Source organism: Salvelinus fontinalis, chromosome 40 (assembly GCF_029448725.1).
Source record: "Salvelinus fontinalis isolate EN_2023a chromosome 40, ASM2944872v1, whole genome shotgun sequence".
NCBI lineage: Eukaryota > Metazoa > Chordata > Actinopteri > Salmoniformes > Salmonidae > Salvelinus > Salvelinus fontinalis.
Window position 1 is genome coordinate 17,875,221 of NC_074704.1, and position 16,379 is coordinate 17,891,599.

Sequence of the window (16,379 nt, forward strand, 5' to 3'; positions counted from 1 at the left end):
ATTTGACTCGCTCTAAATAACATTAATGTATTTCACACCAACTCTCTCACCACCCAACACAGACATTCTCTTGGTTTCTGTCACACGGTTTTGCATTCACAACAGACACGTTAACACTGGAAATATAACGTGTGAGCCACAAACACCACCTCCCCTAACCTCTCCGACTGTGGCGCGAGCAACAAGCTGCTGTGCTGCCCTTCTTATAGTAATCAACTTGTACCAGTAAACAGGCGTTGTCATTACTCAAAGGCTTTTGTATGTTTGCACATATCTCAATGATGAAACGATGTGGGGAAATCTCAACTGGTGGTATTCAGTATGAAATCAATTGTTTATCTCTTTTAGTGTCTGACATTTAAAATGACTATTTAAATCCATATCTATTTCTTAAGTGATGTCTCACGTTGATATTCGTCTGGATGTATCCTTGCGACCCAGTGTTCCTTTTGCCCTCCATACTCCACTAAGAGCAACACTGACAACCACTCTTACTTTGTCATGTTTTTAAGCCTCTATGATTGAGGCATCTATATACAGTACCATTCAAAAGTTTGGACACACCTACTCATTCAAGGGTTTTTCTTTATTTTTACTATTTTCTCCTTTGTAGAATAATAGTGTAAGACATCAAAACTATGAAATAACACATATGGAATCATGTAGTAACAAAGTGTTACAAATCAATATATTTGAGATTGTTGAGAGTACCCACCCTTTGCCTTGATAAAACTTTCCATACGTTTGGCATTCTCTCAACCAGCTTCACCTGGAATGCTTTTCCAACAGTCTTGAAGGAGTTCCCACATATACTGAGCATTTGTTGGCCGCTTTTCCTTCACTCTGCGGTCCAACTCATCCCAAACCATCTCAATTGAGTTGAGGGCAGGTGATTGTGGAGGCCAGGTCATCTGATGCAGCACTACATCACTCTCCTCCTTGGTCAAATAGCCCTTACACAGCCTGGAAGTGTGTTGTCAGTGTAGTTAGTAGAATGGCGCCGGGGGGGTGGCTGACGTTTTACGTGCTCCTAACCAACTGCTATTTAGAATTTTTTTTTTGTTGCATTTAACGTATTTCTTTTTTTACCTATTTTGTACATAATGTTGCTGCTACCATCTCTTATGACCGGAAAATAACTTCTGGACATCAGAACTGCGATTAGTCACATCGAACTGGAAGAAGCTTTTTTCTTTAACCTGTCTGACGCAAAGGATATACTGCTTTCTCGGCAGCAGGCCCAAATCCCTGTCATTTGCATGAAGAAAAGCCTGAGAAAAGGGGGGCGGAGGTACTTCTGAGAATTCATAAGCGAGTGAGAACTCCCACTGCCATCCGTTCTATTTGCCAACGTGCAATCATTGGAAAATAAAATCGATGACCTAGGATCAAGATTATCCTACCAACGGGAAAGTAAAAACTGTAATATGTTTCATTGAGTCGTGGCTGAACGACGATATGGATAATATAGAGCTGGCGGGATTTTGCATGCACCGGCAGGACAAGAAGCTACCTCTGGTAAGACGGGTGGGTGGGTGTGCCTTTGTCAATAACAGCTGTTGCGCAATGTCTAATATTAAAGAAGTCTCAGGGTATTGCTCGCCTGAGGTAGAGTACTTTATGATAAGCTGTAGACAGCTGAAGCTGTTAGGTTCTTACTTTTCAGAGTATATAACTCACGGACAATAGAGAAGCTTAACCAAGTTTAATTCTTCCCAAAGGGTCGACACAGCTGTATTCAGACAAAAGACATGGCTTCCCCCATGATGGTGTTCATACCCCACTTTGGGTGGAGTCTCTTCCTTATCCCTAAACATTGCATCCTTCCTGCTAAGCAGGGACCTAAGTGATATGAGCCTTCAACGGTTTCTCCCCTTATCAGTACTGTCACGTGATTGTTTTCCCTGTACTCAGCCCCTCCTACGCTTTATTATGGCATACCTCATGTCTCTTGTGTAAATAATGTTCCTATACTCTGAGTATAACAATGTTCAAAGTTTACTCCAGACTCCAACGCTATCTACCAAGAGTTCTCATCTATATTATTCCTAGCCATCTAACACCACAAAACAAAGCTGGCACTAAGACCGCTCTCAACCAACTTTATAAGGCCATAAGCAAACAAGAAAATGCTCATCCAGAAACGGCGCTCCTTTTGGCCGGGGACATTAATGCAGGCAAACTTAAATCCGTTTTACCTCATTTCTACCAGCATGTCACATGTGCAACCAGAGGGGGGGAAACTCGACCACCTTTACTCCACACACAGAGATGAATACAAAGCTCTCCCCCGCCCTCCATTTGGCAAATCTGACCATAATTCTATCCTTCGGTTTACAAACAAAAATTAAAGCAGGAAGTACCAGTGACTCGCTCAATACGGAAGTAGTCAGATGACGCTGATGCTACGCTATAGGACTGCTAGCACAGACTGGAATATGTTCCGGGATTCATCCAATGGCATTGGAGTATATCACCTCAGTCATCGGTTTCATCAATAAGTGCATTGACGACGTCGTCCCCACAGTGACCGTACGTACATATCCCAACCAGAAGCAATGGATTACAGGCAACAGACGAACTAAATGCCTTCTTATGCTCGCTTCGAGGGAAGTAACTCTGAAGTATGCATGAGAGCACCAGCTGTTCTGGACGACTGTGTGATAACACTCTCGGTAACCGATGTGAGCAAGACCTTTAAACAGGTCATTTTCACAAAAACCGCGGGGCCAGACAGATTACCAGACGCGTACTCAAAACATGCGCGGACCAACTGGCAAGTTCACTGCCATTTTCAGCCTCTCCCTTGACAGTCTGTAATACCTACATGTTTTAAGCAGACCACCATAGTCCCTGTGCCCATGGAAGTGAAGGTAACCTGCCTAAATGATTACCGCCCCGTAGCACTCACATCGGTAGCCATAAAGTGCTTTGAAAGGCTGGTCACGGCTCACATCAACAGCATCCTTCCGGATACCCTAGACCCACTCCAATTTACATACCGCCCCAACAGATCCACAGATGACTCAATCTCAATTGCACTCCACACTGCCCTTTCCCACCTGGACTAAAGGAACACCTATGTGAGAGTGCTGTTCATTGACTACAGCTCAGCGTTCAACACCATGGTGCCCACAAAGCTCATCACTAAGCGAAGGACCCTGGGACTAAACACCTCCCTCTGCAACTGGATCCTGGACTTCCTGACAAACATTTTCCCCCTCAAGATTTGGCATGGGTCCCCAGATCCAGCTGCACCATCGAGAGCATCCTGACCGGTTGCGTCACCGCCTGGTATGGCAACTGCTCGGCATCTGACCGTAAGGTGTTAGAGGATAGTGCGTATGGCCCAGTACATAACTGGGGCTAAGCTTCCTGCCATCCAGGATAGAGGTCGACCGATTATGATTTTTCAACACCGATATCGATTATTGGAGGACCAAAAAAAGCCGATGCCGAATTATATATTTTTTATTTATTAAAAAAGTCTATTTGTAATGACAATTACAACAATACTGAATGAACACTTTATTTTAATATAATACATCAATAAAATCAGTAAAGTAAAAGTGCAATATGTGCCATGTAAGAAAGCTAACGTTTAAGTTCCTTGCTCAGAACATGAACATATGAAAGCTGGTGGTTCCTTTTAACATGAGTCTTCAATATTCCCAGGTAAGAAGTTTTAGGTTGTAGTTATTATAGGAATTATAGGACTATTTCTCTCTCTACCATTTGTATTTCATATACCTTTGACTATTGGATGTTCTAATAGGTACTGTAGTATTGCCAGCTTAATCTTGGGAGTTGATGGGCTTGAAGTCATAAACAGCGCAATGCTTAAAGCATTGCGAAGAGCTGCTGGCAAATGCAGTAAAGTGCTGTTTGAATGAATGCTTACGAGCCTGCTGCTGCCTACCACCACTCAGACTGCTCTATCAAATCATAGACTTAATTATAATATAATAACACACAGAAATACGAGCCTTAGGTCATTAATATGGTCAAATCCGGAAACTATCATTTCGAAAACGTTTATTCTTTCGGTGAAATACGGAACCGTTCCGTATTTTATCTAACCGGTGGCATCCATAAGTCTTAATATTGCTGTTACATTGCACAAGCTTCAATGTTATGTCATAATTACGTAAAATTCTGGCAAATTAGTTCGCAACGAGCCAGGCGGCCCAAACTGTTGCATATACCCTGACTCTGCGTGCAATGAAGGCAAGAGAAGTGACACAATTTTCCTAGTTTAATATTGCCTGCTAACATTAATTTCTTTTAACTAAATATGCTGGTTTAAAAAATATATACTTCTGTATTGATTTTAAGAAAAGCATTGATGTTTATGGTTAGGTACGTTCATGCAACGATTGTGCCTTTTCACAAATGCGCTTTTGTTAAATCATCCCGTTTGGCGAAGTTGTCTGTCTTTGTTAGGAAGAAATGGTCTTCACAGTTTGCAACGAGCCAGGTGGCCCAAACTACTGCATAACCTTTCATTTGAACAATTCATCCCTTAAAAGTGTTATATTTAGTTGAACTAGATATAACTACTGTAGTTGTATTTACTGTTTTTGTTTTGACTCTGTTGCACAGAACGCAAAAGTGACAATTTCCCTAGTTAAAATAAATTCATGTTAGCAGGCAATATTAACTAAATATGCAGGTTCAAAAATATATACTTGTGTATTGATTTTAAGAAAGGCATTGATGTTTATGGTTAGGTACACATTGGTGCAACGACAGTGCTTTTTTTCCCCGCAAATACGCTTGTTAAATCACCCGTTTGGCGACGTAGGCTGTGATTCAATGATAAATTAACAGGCACAGCATCGATTTATATGCAACGCAGGACAAGCTAGATAAACTAGTAATATCAACCATGTCTAGTTAACTAGTGATTGTTTTTTTATAAGATAAGTTTAATGCTAGCTAGCACCTTACCTTGGCTCCTTGCTGCACTCGCATAACAGGTAGTCAGCCTGCCACTCAGTCTCCTCGTGGAGTGCAATGTAATCGGCCATGATCGGTGTCCAAAAATGCTGATTACCGATTGTTATGAAAACTTGAAATCGGCCCTAATTAATAGCCCATTAGGATTAATCGGTCGACCTCTAATCCATATACTAGACAATGTCAGAGGAAACCCCTCAAAATTGTCAGACTCCAGTCACCCTAGTCATAGACTGTTTTCTCTGCAACTGCACGGCAATCGTTACTGGAGCGCCAAGTCTAGGTCCAAAAGGCTCCTTAACAGCTTCTACCCCCAAGCCAGAAGACTGCTGAACAATTGGTATCCAATGGCCTTTGGACTATTTACATTGACCCCCCCCCCCCCCCCATTTGTTTAGTACACTGCTGCTTCTGTTTATTATTATTAGTCACTTCACCCCTACCTACATGTACAAATTACCTCGACTAACCTGTAACCCTGCCCATTGACTCGGTACCAGTACACCCTGTATATAGCCATTTTGTTACTTTTTCAAATAATATTATGGTTTATTTTGGAAATAAAATCTTAACTCTTTCGTGACAAAATTGTTGTATTTGGCGCATGTGACAAGTTTGATTTGTCCTGTTGAAAAACAAGTGATAGCCCCACTAAGGGCAAACCAGGTGGGATGGTGTGTCACTGCAGAATGCTGTGGTAGCCATGCTGGTTAAGTGTGCTTGAATTCTAAATAAATCAGTGTCGCCAGCAAAGCACCATCACACCACCACCTCCATGCCTCACGGTGAGAACCACACATGCGGAAATCATCCGTTCAGCTGCTCTGCGACTCACAAAGACAGTGGTTGGAACCAAAAATCTCAGATTTGGACTCAACAAACCAAAGGACACATTTCCACCGGTCTAATGTCCATTGCTCGTGTTTCTTCGCCCAAGCAAGTCTTATTTATTTCCTTTTAGTAGTGGTTTCTTTGCAGTAATTCGACCATGAAGACCTGATTTACGCAGTCTCCTCTGAACAGTTGATGTGTCTGTTAGTTGAACCTTGACACATTTATTTGGGCTGCAATTTTAATGTACTTTTTTTCTCTCTTTTTTTTCAATTTCGTGGTATCCAATTGGTAGTTAGTCTTGTCCTATCGCTGCAACTCCCGTATGGACTCGGGAGAGGCGAAGGTCGAGAGCTGTGTGTCCTCCGAAACACGACCCAGCCACTGCTTCTTGACACAATGCCCACTTAACCCGGAGGCCAGCCACACCAATGTGTCGGAGGAAACACCGTACACCTGGCGACCGTGTCAGCGTGCATGCGCAGGCCCGCCACAGGAGTTATGGGACAAGTCCTTCCCGGCCAGCCAAACCTTCCCCTAACCCAGATGACACTGGGCCAATTGTGTACCCCCCCATGGGTCTCCCGGTCGTGGCCGTCTGCAACAGAGCCTGGACTCGAACCAGGATCTCTAGTGGCACAGCGACGTAGTGCCTCAGTGGGCTGTAATTTCTGAGGCTGGTAACTAATGAACTTATCCTTTGCAGCAGAGGTAACTCTGGGTCTTCCTTCTGTATACCACCCCTACTTTGTCACAACACAACTGATTGGCTGAAACGCGTTAAGAGCGAAAATTAATAAGGCACACCTGTTGATGTGTCCAAACTTTTGACTTTTACTGTATGCATTCTAAATGAATTAATGAATTACTTTGACTTGTCCTAGGTGCCATTTCAGCTGCTTCTAACCTGGGCCCCCCTGGAAAGCCCCCCCACATGGATGACTCCTACAGCCCATACAGTATGATGGGTGGGTCTGAGTCTCCCACCTCCCCCCTGGTTCCCCCTGACAGCTGGGGCCAGGTACCAGGAAAGAGCCCCAAGGACCAGATCACAAATGGAACGAATATCAACTGGCCCCCAGGTTGGTAGAGAAGACCGACATTTCAATCAGATCAAACGTTATTTCACACGTGATCCTGACACACTTTACTGATAGAGGACAAAGAAAAGAGATTTAAAACTCCTAACTTCTAAACTGTTTTGATTTTAGAGCGAAAAGAAAGATTTAGAAATGGAAAAAAAATGATTTAAATTGTTCCCCACAACATCAGTTGAGTTTAAAGGATAAATAACCATTTGTCCTCCGTTGTCTCCTCAGAGTTCTGTCCAGGCGTGCCCTGGAAGGGCCTGCAGAACATTGACCCTGAGAACGACCCCAACATGACCCCAGGAAGTGTTCCCAGCGGCCCCACCATCAACACCAACATCCAGGATGTCAACCGCTACCTGCTCCGGGACCGCAGCGGAGGTGAGGAGAGGGTCAATCAGGGAGACTGGGTCTGTAGTTGGCTTTAAGATACACAGATTGTCAAATAGACTGTATACGCTCATTAACAGGGCAGGTCTCTGCTTTTGATTCTCAAACAGGTGTTGACTTGTGTTTACTATATTGACAACTTTAAGCTTATCCTATTCCTTTCCATGGCACTGAAGTGGTTACAGTACTACTTTGTTGTGACTGTGTCATCCAGTAGCACAGGCCCTGTTGTATTTATACACTTTCTTTAAATCAAGTTGTACATGTTTCTTTCCCCACCACCCCCTCTGTCCATAACAATGGGCCACCACGGCTAGGCTCCTCCCCTCCTTCACCGCCTCAGAACGGTGCTCTGCCCCCCTCCACGGACTGGCCAGTCAGTGGCTGCTACACTAGCTCTTTCAGTCTGTCCTCCCCGGATGAGGAGAGTGCAGGTACAGATCACAGCCAACCTATGTGGACATGCTGACCCATGGTCCCCAAGCTAGACCCCCCCCCCCCTTCCCCTAATTACCACCATAGCAACACACCTTTATCCTATTGTTTGTGTGTGGTCTGTGTTTGTTGAGTGTTACGGTAGATAGGTCCTTCCTTTGCCTAATTTAATCTTACACCAACTACCCAGTGCCGGTGTATCAAGTGCTCCACGATGTGATTGCATTGTATTCCTCATGGAATGAAAATTTTGAGTGTTTGAATCAAGAAATGCTTTGAATGCTGTGGCCCTAGACCCCTATTCATAAGTATGTGTTGACGTGACATTTTTGTTGCCGTTAAGCAATCCACTGAGAATTGCTATGAATACTTGAAAAATGCCCCCCTTTAAATGTCTGAGTGATTCTGTTTTTACATTCGTTTCCTGTAGTCCTCAATGCGTTCTCCATTATGACTCATATAAACCCATGAAGTCAAGATTGAGGTTTCTTGTTGATGAACAACTGTTAATAGGGGGCTTCTTTTAAAACTTAGATTTCGAAGAAGTTAGATTTCGAAGAATCTGTTATAGAACATAGGCTTCCATAGAGGGTCTCTATCTCTACAACAGTATCTCATAGGTTCCCCTCTTCTCTCTCTCTCTCTCTCTCTCTCAGGTAAACTATCTGACATGAAGTCCACCTGGTCACCCGGGCCCATCTCCCATCCCTCCCAGGCCTCTCTATCCCACGAGCTGTGGAAGGTCCCCCAGGGGCCCCGTAACAACACAGCCCCTTCAAGGCCACCTCCTGGCCTCACCAACCCCGCCAAGCCCTCCTCCACCTGGGGAGGAAACTCCTTGGGCCTGGCCCAAGGCTGGAGCAGCTCGTACACCTCAGGTGAGATGCCACAGTACAACTCCCCAGCCTGAAATATAGACCGGGGGAGTTCCTCTGTAACAAGACTGGAAAGACACCTAGTAGAGGAAAATCAGTTAGTCGTTTTGAGATTTGATTTTAAAGTCAATTCATGACTTGCTGCTCATTGAAAACCATGGACTGTGGATTTGAGCTGACCCTACTTTGTGCTGTGTCAACATCCTACCCTAACATAATGTTTTTGACACATTTACCTAAAGCATAGCGTAGGACACCACATAGGCGTGTAATGTTCCTAGGTGTGGTTGTTGTAGAGTGTGGTTCTCCCCCGTGTTTTTGTTTTGAGCTCCTCTCCCCTCGACACTCGCTGGAGTAATACACACCCCGCTGTGGTTAGAGGCCCTTGTTAAACTGAAGTCTTGCGGCTTACTAGAGAAGACTTAAAGGACTGTTGTCATGGCTTCAAAGAGAACCTAAAGTCACACTGAGGTGGTAGTAGTGTAAGTGCTTACATGAGACGATGCAAATATGTTGTAAAAAAGAAAAAAAGAGAACATGCATAGACAAACAATGGACAACTTATGTACATGCATACAAATATGTTGTCATGTTATTGACCAAAAAGGATTGATTTATATTTTGTGGACCTGAATATTGACTGATCATGTTCCCCTCTCTTTCTCTCAGAGGGCACCACCTGGAGCACAGACAGCTCCAACAGGACCAGTAGCTGGCTGGTACTGAGGAACCTCACCCCCCAGATAGACGGCTCCACCCTGCGGACGCTGTGCATGCAGCACGGCCCCCTCATCACATTCCACCTCTTCCTGACCCAGGGAAACGCTGTGGTGCGATACAGCTCCAAGGAGGAGGCTGCCAAGGCCCAGAAGTCCCTGCACATGTAAGACTCCCATACTTGAAGGGAAAAAAACATGCATCGCCATGATGATGTGGCCGGTGACTCATTTTCTTCTTGAAAGTCCAATATCTTAAACTTGACTGCTGACATGAAAAAGCATTGTGGGACTGTATGTGTGTGGACTAATGAAAAAAATACCAAAAGATTTGGAGTGGGTTTTCTCTTTCACCCATACTCAATGCTGTTTAGGGTAGTGATTATCTCCGTCTGACCTAAAACAAAACACAAAATATTGTCTCAACTTCTAGGCTATACACATCTCACTGACAAATTGTCAAAGCCTATGAGGAAATACTTGTACTGTACTTCACCAGGTGTAATAAAATCCATGTTGATACTGTAACACTTGTAAGTATGTGATGTATAACTGAGCCCTGTCCTCTTAGGTGTGTGCTGGGGAACACCACCATCCTGGCAGAGTTTGCTGGGGAGGAGGAGGTGAACCGCTACTTTGCACAAGGCCAGCAGCAGCTCCCGCCCACCACCAGCTGGCAGCCCAACCCCGGCACCAATCAGACGCGCATGGGAGGAGGCGGAGGTTCGCAGCAGCACGCTATTGGCCATCACTGGAGCAGCGGCGGTGGAGGCCTGGGGGGAGGAACCAAGACGGGCGGAGGCGGAGACCTCCTGTGGGGGGGCGTGCCCCAGTACTCCAGCCTGTGGGGGCCCCCTAGTGGCGATGACAGTCGCGGTGTCATCGGGAGCCCCAACCCCATCAACACACTGTTGCCAGGCGACTTGCTGAGTGGAGAGTCCATGTAGGACAACACACTAACAAACCAACCATGAGAATGGATGTTTCAACGCTGGAACAGAGTGGAAAAATATTAATAATAAATACAGAATTATACAAAAAAATGACAATGAACAAGAGCAAAACCAAGCAAATCATGTGGCGATAATCAGTATCAACGGAACTGTGAATCGTGTACCGGAAGGCTGGGGCCGACGACACAAGACTGCTGACCCCTACACCCTTCGGTTTTTACGTTTTCGTCTTTTTAAACGGGGATTTTGTTTTTAGTATTTGATAAATTGTTGGAAGCAAACAAATGAAATGTCAAAGACTCAATGAAGAGAGAACCGTTAAGTGTTTTTAAGTTTCCATGAATATCGCACATTCTGTGTGAAGTGTTTTTAAGGAGAAGCAATCGAAAAAGCTGCCATCTTGAATCTTTCCTTTGCCCACGAAACTCCAAATTGATTTAAAAAAAAATAAAAAATACCATTCCCAGCATGCCCGTGGCCAATGATGTGGTTCAAAGACCTTTTACTTATGTTATTGTTTTGTTTCCAAGCACTAACATTAGCCTTAAGTCTCTACTGCGGCCCAGGTCCTCCTTCAATCTCAAGCCTTTTTCATTGTTTTGAAATTGTATGAGTTTAAAAGCTTGCACAGTTCCCATCTCTGAGCCAGTGAATGGAGAGAACAAGTGTGATCAACCAAGGTCGTATTCACTAGGAACGAAATGGGAGCAAGCGGACCGAAACTGAGGGACTACCTGAACTTTGTCCAATAAGAAAAGCTTGTTTTCGCATGCTGTTGCAAAACGTTTTGCCATGTGTGCTCTAATGAATACGACCCCCCCAAGTCACTCGGCAGTATGAGGCCTGTCAACACTGACCCAACCAATCATCAGTTGAAACCTTTTCCGTTTTTTGGTCGTTCATTTGTTCTTAAAGGGATTTACACTGCTGTTTATGTTATTTTTGTATATCCAGGCGCATTTTTATAATATCTATCGCAACATAAACTGAGAGATTATTACACATCGACCGACCTAGCTGCGTCTGTTTTGTGTGTACTTGAGTATATGTCTGATGGAACCTAATCATTCACGTCTGGGAGTTCAGATTACCACTGCTCAGAAGAACTACGACTTCCGCAAAACTCACCTAACGGGACTTACAGGTGCTTCTTGTCAATTAACATTATCAGATGATTCCGTTGTTGACCCTCTCGTCCCAATTATGGTCCACCAATTTCTGGAAACGACGACAAAAAAATGCTTCAACTTGATGTGACAGTTACATTGTGCAATATATACGCCACAGACCCTTCTTCCGTCCACACTCAAGTCAAAGCAGGAGCTGGTATCTTTACATTTTTCGTTCTTGATTTTTGTTGTTGTTGATCAAAGCAAAGAATTTAAGAACTACAGAAACGTCACCTTTTCTCATTTTTGATTCCCACCAGGCCACTTCCTAAGAAACTGTTGCGGAGAGGAGCGAGGATGGTGTTACTATTATAACTGTGCGTTCAGAAACGGTCCAGAAAGCAACCCTGAAACTCCTCATATACGTACACATTGAACTGGGGTACATGAGAAAGCACCATCAGAAAGCCCTTCCTCTCCGCGTTGCCACAGCCACACCGAACAGGCTGAATCCAGATGGGGGAGTCACTGGAGGGGCACAATACCAAATAAGAGGGGTTTCTCCTAATGCAGTAGATCTACTACGAGTGTTCCTTGTATTTGGTACTGTACAGAAATGTAAAAGAGAGACTAACCTTTTATCTATTTCAAAGGGTTTTATCATAGCACTTATGAAGAGAGCTAAACGCTTCAACTTGCAAACCAATAAATCAGAAAAATGGAGCAGCAACTTTGAAAACTGAAAAAGACAACAACAAAAAAACTTGCTCTTTTTGTACTGTATCTATACTTGGAAATAACTTCTGGTATTTGTTTGCTCCTCTTTGGTCCAAGGACTTGTATGAACTTTGAAATGGTAGCAGGATGAAAAAAAAAAATGGAAATCTACTTTTATCTGGGGGGAAAATTCTGCAGTGTATGATTTTTTTCTAAAGACATTTTCTTTTAACTATATCAAAGTGAATATCACTGTTACTCCTAAATGTTTAGCCTTTTTCTTGTCTGGAGACACTAGACATGCAATGTTACCTGTCTCCGGCCAACGGTCGGTCAGAGTGGGGAGGGGGATGGTCACGGTCCACTGAGTGCCTCTCTGCTGTGGTGCCCATGGCGACGGTCGCTAGGCAAGGCTACCCCCACAGCAGCATTTCCTCCTGGGCTTGCACCAAGCTCTCATTGGACACCCTCAGCCCGGCAGGAAATCATGCTCCCTCCAAGACTGGCCAATCAGCATGGAGCTAGCTAGCTAACGACCGCGCCAGCAGCACTCGACCTTGTTTCAACGAACCCTCTCCATTTCCCCTAATCGTCTTTCACACAAAGATCACTTTAGCTGGAATTCAAGAGACAGTCAAATTTCTGGAATTTTGCCAGTGATTGATGAATTTTATTTAGTTTTCATTTGAAGTTGTTTATTTTTGTCTACATGCAGTGGTCTTCAAGGTGGCTGCTTTAAACTAGCCCTTTTCACTGTTCATATGCAGAAACACTTTGGTCAGAGGTGCCTCTGTATGTTCATCCTGTGTATTGAATGCAAACGAGGATCAATACTACAGCCCGTCATTGATTGTCTATTATTAGTTAGTATCTTAACTGATTGATTGATCATTGCTTTGTTTTGGACAGTATGCTGTAGTACTTCCAGGTAGTATCTCAAGAAGTGTAAGTTAGACCAATAGGGTGTCTCAGATGGGTGAGTGTGTCCTGCCTGACCCTAGCTGCTCCACCTGGGTTCCACCAGGGCTGTCCCCTCGCCCCCTCACACAGCTGCTACGCTACACCCTCCAGTCCCCTCCAAGGCAACCAACCTAGACCAGGGCCATGCCCCTCCCCTTGACCAGACATAAAAAGCGACTCAGTTCTGTTTCTATGCAAAAGACTAGAGGCTGCGGGCCCTTTACAGCCAACGTGCCAATCCTGCCTTAAGGGTTGAGCACCGACTCACAGAGCTAGACCCAACGACCTCTTGATGTATGTACCCTTCAGCACTTAGAACATGTCCGCTCCTGGTCCCTATAGCTGGGTTTAAACCACAACACTGTCGTATTCCAAACTTCCACCCTCCCTCTATGGGGAGTTAGTACCACTGGAGTGGAGGTATAGTAGGCCTCTCTTTACTGTGCTGAAGAAGACTGATCTCCTGTCAGCTTGATCTCAGGGTAGGAGACGACATTAAAAGATGCAGCTCTCTCTGTATGTATGTCCTTTTGCTGTAGTGTAAGAGAGCCAAGTTCTACACTAACTAATGGCAAGCTGTGCAGTAGTACTATAGACTTGTATTGGCTGGATAATTGTTTATTTGGGAATGGAATAGTAATGAATTCCCTTCACACCTATGGGCCTACTGTAATGTTACAATGTAGAGGCCCATTCTGCATGTAAGATGCCAATGTTATCCTATGTGCCAATACCAAAAATATATAGATCTATAAAACTAGCCCATGTTAAACGATCTGGAGAATGAGCTCTTCTCTGGATGGAGGATCTTTGATAACCTTTGTGATGGAGGCAGGGGGGCAGGAGGGATTAAACAGATGGGTGGGGGCAGCACACCTCATCCTGAACTCCTGAGATAATGTCTGTCTCAAATGGCACCCTGTTCACTAGGTAGTGCATTATATAGGGACATAGGGTGCCATTTAGGCAGTCTTTGCTTTAGTGGGGAATGCCCCGTTGTTGAGGATAAAATCTTTACTGAGTTTGCGGGATCCAAGTATGCTACGGTGCACAGTCAGTTTGACGGGTAATCCCGGGTACATATTTTTTTTTAACCAAATATTAAATTCAATTTTAATGTCATTTTTAATATGACGTTTGACACAATCTAAAAAATAAAATGTACAAAAATCAATAAAAGATCTATAATATGTTAAAACTAAAGCGCTGCACTTCTAGCTGAAATGTCTCCAGTCCTCTAACTTCCAGAATGCAGGCTGGGGAGCCTTTTTGTGGATGCTATATTTTATCCTATTTGTTAGTGTTTCCGCCCAAAGCAGGCCCACAACTGTATATTTCCTCGGGCCCACCGGGCAACGAGAGGGGACGCATTTCAAAACAAAAAAAAACTAAAACGGGACAAGGCTACCTTTTGGGACTCTGAGGTGTCCTGCAGCACACTAGCAAAAATCACTATTGCCTGTTTCTGTAACTGCCTTGATCCAAGCTCAGAGACCAATTAGCCGGGTGGGGGCCTCCAAACGTCCGCTCTGTGTGGGGGGGTCCCCCTGCTGCACCAGCACTGAGGGACACGCCGTGCACTCTCTCTACAGCTTAACTATAGATAGATGTATGTGTGTATGTATATATATACATACGGATATGTACGTACGGTGTGTGGTAGGTAGCACATCAACAGACACCTTGGATCTCAACCTCTAAAACCTTTTGTTCCTTTTTAAAAGGTCTGGGTTCAATACAAACTGAAGATGAGCAATATTTATTCCCCTCTGCAAATAAGTGATACGAAGGAAATGGAATGGGGTTAGGGGTTAAACTGGTACTTGATGGATCATGAATAATGTCTTTCCTACCTGGAGTTGGATATGCACGTTGTGGATTTATGAACATATTACAGTAAGTACCTTGAAGTACTTGTTTGTGAATTTGTCTAAACAGCCCAACCTGAAAATCACCTGTTTTTTTTATGTATACTTTCCCAGTAGAGAAAAATATCATTAAACATATCAACACAAAAATACACAAATACTTGAATCAAGGAGAACCAATAACGTAATGTGAAGTCTTTTGTAAAAAAAAAAAAAATTTACAAAAAATTGAAAGATTTTAAAAAGTCTGACTTGTACACTTCCAAGCTTTTTGAGGTCATCAGTTGAAAAAAATATATATAAAAGATTTAAAAAATATTGGAGAAAAAAAATGTGCTAAAATTGTTGTGTGCTTGAAAGTCAAATGTATGTGTGCAAACGACTGTGTGCTTGGCAGGCTTAGGACTGCTGTCATGTTCCATTCAGTATGTTGTGTATTGACATTGTTGTCTGTCCTTTTATTCAGTTTATTTTTTGCTTGTCAACTATATTTTGATAGACATTGTTATTATCTTCTAACATGGCACTGAGTGTCTTCTACCCCTCACTCAGCTAATCGTAGACAAACGAGACTAAGTACTGAGGGGAGAGGGTGATAAATTCATGTGTAAATGTTTACTCAAGGACTTAATGGGGAAAAAGTTTTTGTTTTATCTGTAAAATGTTTATCTACCTTATAGTGGCTTTTATTGTGGAATAATCCAAAACAAGGATTATCATTGAGTATTGCACCATTTTGTTCCAATTTACATACAAATGTAATAAATAGACTACAAAAAATGAACAATCTAAGAATTGTGGCCATAGATAGTAGTATGACTAGTAATCCCTATGTTAACTTCATGGAGAAAAGGAAAGGGATAATGTGGGATGTGAGTTTGTTACAGGACTCATTTCAGAGGTGCCTATCTTTTTTTCTTTTTTTTGCAAAGCCACCTGTCGTTTACAAACATTATTTGTCTGAAGTTGAGGAAAAAGGAATTTTATAATAAATGTTGAAAAAGATAGAATTTATCTTCCATCAAATGAATATTAAACCAACTTTGCAAAATTAAGATTTATGCTACTTTCAGAACTCTGGGATTGATCAGTGTTGTGTCGTATTTCAATTTTTAATTTCTATTTTTTGATGTCGACAGACGTATGTATTGATTTTATTTGAATTTTGTCTTGTAAAAAGGCAACGCAATCTGCTTACTATCTTGCACACTCGTAAAGATGTGGATCTTGTCTCGGGAAGGCCAGGTTTTCCAGAGTTCAAACTCCACCATTTTTATTTAAATTAGAATAACTTTGAGAAATCTAACTCCAAGCACTGAAAGTTAGGGATTTAAATAGAATATGAAATACCATTGATTCTAAAAATCCGTAGCGGTTACATATTTACCAAATAAATGACTGAAAGTGGAGTGCTTTACATGTAAAATCGATGTAGAAATTGCTTTACATTGAAACAAATTATCAATGGTTTTAGTTTT

General features: G+C 43.0%; 1 protein-coding gene across 2 annotated transcripts in view; it reads left to right on the forward strand.

Moving 5' to 3' along the window:
• LOC129839509 (trinucleotide repeat-containing gene 6C protein-like) overlaps positions 1-15,532 on the forward strand; it is a 142,653-nt gene extending 127,121 nt beyond the window's left edge. For both annotated transcript variants that reach the window (XM_055907006.1, XM_055907005.1), the window contains exons 16-20: positions 6,675-6,872; positions 7,110-7,259; positions 8,360-8,581; positions 9,248-9,461; positions 9,866-15,532. In XM_055907006.1, coding sequence (XP_055762981.1) covers positions 6,675-6,872; positions 7,110-7,259; positions 8,360-8,581; positions 9,248-9,461; positions 9,866-10,241 — 1,160 coding nt within the window. In that variant the 3' untranslated portion in view covers positions 10,242-15,532. The remainder of the gene's footprint in view (positions 1-6,674; positions 6,873-7,109; positions 7,260-8,359; positions 8,582-9,247; positions 9,462-9,865) is intronic.
• Positions 15,533-16,379: the final 847 nt, after the last annotated feature.